The following is a 2689-nucleotide window of genomic DNA, read 5'->3' as shown; positions in this document are numbered from 1 at the left end:
CTCTTGGTATCGCCACTCTCACCACTGGTCCTGAAGGGATCATCCGCCCTGGATTCCCTGTGTTTCCAGTTCCTATCTGTACCAGTGTACAGCCTCTGGTCTAGCTGGATTTGTAAGGTAGAATTGGGGTCATGATAGTGGGGTGGGGGAGAAGCATTAAAGAACTAGAGGAAAATTGTGTTTCATGTTGCTACACCACACCCTGACTGGGTCGTCTCCTCCCCGCAGCCCTTCTGTAAGGGGGTGTCCAGTTGCCTACCGATGGGAAAGTCATTTTTAAACTAAGATTCATAATTCGATTCTTTCAAAGAACAGACTCACTTGATCCACTTATACTTTATTTTAAAACTATTTGTACACTTGGATTCTGCCTTAGGCCCTTGCCAGATACACTAATCATACACTTGCCTACAAACCTCGTAGTCTGAGCAATACTCACACAGCCTTATGGAAAGATAAATATTTAGTGTTTTCAGCATTAACACTGTTTTGGATTATATTTGTTCATTGGCCTTCCAAACCACAACATTTTTAAAAAATTAGTAATTGCAAGCTCATGTCTAAGTGGAAATGTTCAGGATCCATTGCATTCGATCCTCTGAGCTCCCTGGCCCATGGCTTCTGTCCCAGATTCTAGCTTGTACCCGTAAGATCTCGGAATTTCCATATCTGTTTATCAGTTTAAAGTGAGTTAAAATGGAGCTTGGCTGTATGGGGATGGCTCTCGTGTGTTGTGACTTTAAGGCTGATCTGAGTTAATGGTACCCCAGAGAGATTCCTGGTACTCACGACTAGATTCAAGGTAGGTCCATTACTTTAAGCCCCGTGAAGCAAATGATTTAAGCTAATAGTTTTGATCCTCCTGTATCTGTCTGTAAAACTGAGGGTGGCCCTTCTAAAATGATTGCTGGATGTGCCGCATTTTCTTGTGGCTGTGGACCCTGGTTTAATTTTTTTTTTTTTTTAGGGAAATAAATGTTTCATTGAGGAATTAACTATCTTCCCCTCCCCCTTGTTTTAAATAAGTTCTGTAACTCTGAGCAGATCTGGAAAAGGAGTAGGCTTTTCAGGCAGTCGCCTGGGAATGCTATTTGGTGGAAACACCTTTCTAAATGCTGGTTTTCTTCCAGGTGCCTCAAAGAACAACTTCTATCTCCCCAGCATTAGCCAGAAAGAATTCTCCTGGGAATGGTAGTGCTCTGGGACCCAGACTAGGATCTCAACCTATCCGAGCAAGGTAAGGGAAGGGAAATCCCTTACTAACCTTATCATTCATTTGCCACCTGGTCTTTGGTGGGCCAAGACACATGCTTTTTATTGTGTGGTGTGTGTGTGTGTGTGTGTGTGTGTATTAATCTGATATTGTGGGTGATCTTGGGTAGGTGAGTGGATGGATGGATGGATAGGTAGGTAAGTGGTTAGGACAATGAGGAAGCCAACCAGGTGTGCCTTAACTGACAGTTTTAAAATTGGGGGGAGGAAAATAATAAATGCAGCTCTGGTTATAGTTACCCCAAGCCATCACTTCAGAGATTACGTCCTAGGGCCAAAAAACAAAATGGCTGTTTGGAGGTAATTTCTAGCACCAGGTAAAGCAATGTGCCCTGAGAAGCAGTGAGACAATACAACGTAATCGCCAGAACAAGGCCGTGGTGCCCTGACCGACCGCAGCGCGTCCCGTGCTTGGACCGTAACAAGGGAACGAGCGATTCTGAGGCAGTCATCTCCTTGGCCTTGTGGAGGGTAACTGAAATACAGTTAGGCTTCCACTGTTGCTCTGTGCTCTCCTTCCAGAGTTTTCTCTCAACAGCGTATATGCCTGCAGTCAGGAAGCAGCACCAGCCGCCTGGTTGGTGCAGAGGTCTCAGGAGAAGCCAGGGAGTCAGCAGTTAGTTCCCTTAAGAGACGTAAGCTTATGTAAGCCGCGGTTGATCAGGCTTCCCTCGGACGGTTCGCAGTAAACGCAGCCCGTTTTGGGATCAACTGCAAGAGCAAATGGCCAGAGACGAGACGATTAAGAAGGACGCGCTCAGACAGGCTAGCCTCTCCTTGTCTGTGTTCAGAGTCAAGAAGAGACCTTCCCTTGCTAGAAAGAGTGATTGACAGGGAAGGCTGAAATTCTTTGTACCTATCTTTACAATGTGGAATACTTTTGATCGTAATGTTGTAATTTTTCTCTTCCCATGAAGCGGTCAGTCCATGAGATGAAACTATACTCAAAACCATTACCCCTTTCCGGCAGAAGACACGAGCCCATCCTGAATGGCATTGCCTGTTGCAGCAGACTCTAAACCAGCCATTTCGCAGCGCTTGTCAGACTCCCAGCAGAGCTGGCATTGCTAAGCTGCACCGAGGAGGACTGGGGGGCGCTGTGACCAGAGAGCCACTGGGCATCTCTGCTTGAGATGGCCAGTCGGGCTATCAGTCCCCCTCTCCGGGCAGTTGTCAGCCTCTAAGTAGCAGTGCTTCTTGCTCCTTTGAACTCCGCCCTCGATGCTCTGTTCACTGGATCAGTTGCTTAGAATTTCAGTAGCCCTCGATCAACTATCATGTCAACTTAAAGTTTTTCTCCCTCCACCAAGAAAAACCAAAGAAAGAGAACTATTGTTAGATAGTCAAATAAAAAGCAGCTTTAAGAAAAAAATCCCATGTCAAATGTTACTATAATGGCATTAGGGCTCCAGGTGGT

General features: G+C 45.9%; 1 protein-coding gene across 1 annotated transcript in view; it reads left to right on the top strand.

Annotated features, from left to right (window-relative positions):
• Nucleotides 1-2689, top strand: part of TNIK (TRAF2 and NCK interacting kinase) — a 445063-nt gene that overhangs the window by 376918 nt on the left and 65456 nt on the right. The window contains exon 18 of the mRNA XM_045297671.1: nucleotides 1131-1237. Coding sequence (XP_045153606.1) covers nucleotides 1131-1237 — 107 coding nt within the window. The remainder of the gene's footprint in view (nucleotides 1-1130; nucleotides 1238-2689) is intronic.

Source organism: Echinops telfairi, unplaced genomic scaffold (genome assembly GCF_000313985.2).
Source record: "Echinops telfairi isolate 266 unplaced genomic scaffold, ASM31398v2 ScPeMD7_7420;HRSCAF=8458, whole genome shotgun sequence".
Lineage (NCBI taxonomy): Eukaryota > Metazoa > Chordata > Mammalia > Afrosoricida > Tenrecidae > Echinops > Echinops telfairi.
Note: the sequence above shows the minus strand (reverse complement) of the source record. Positions and strands in the feature narration are given on the sequence as shown.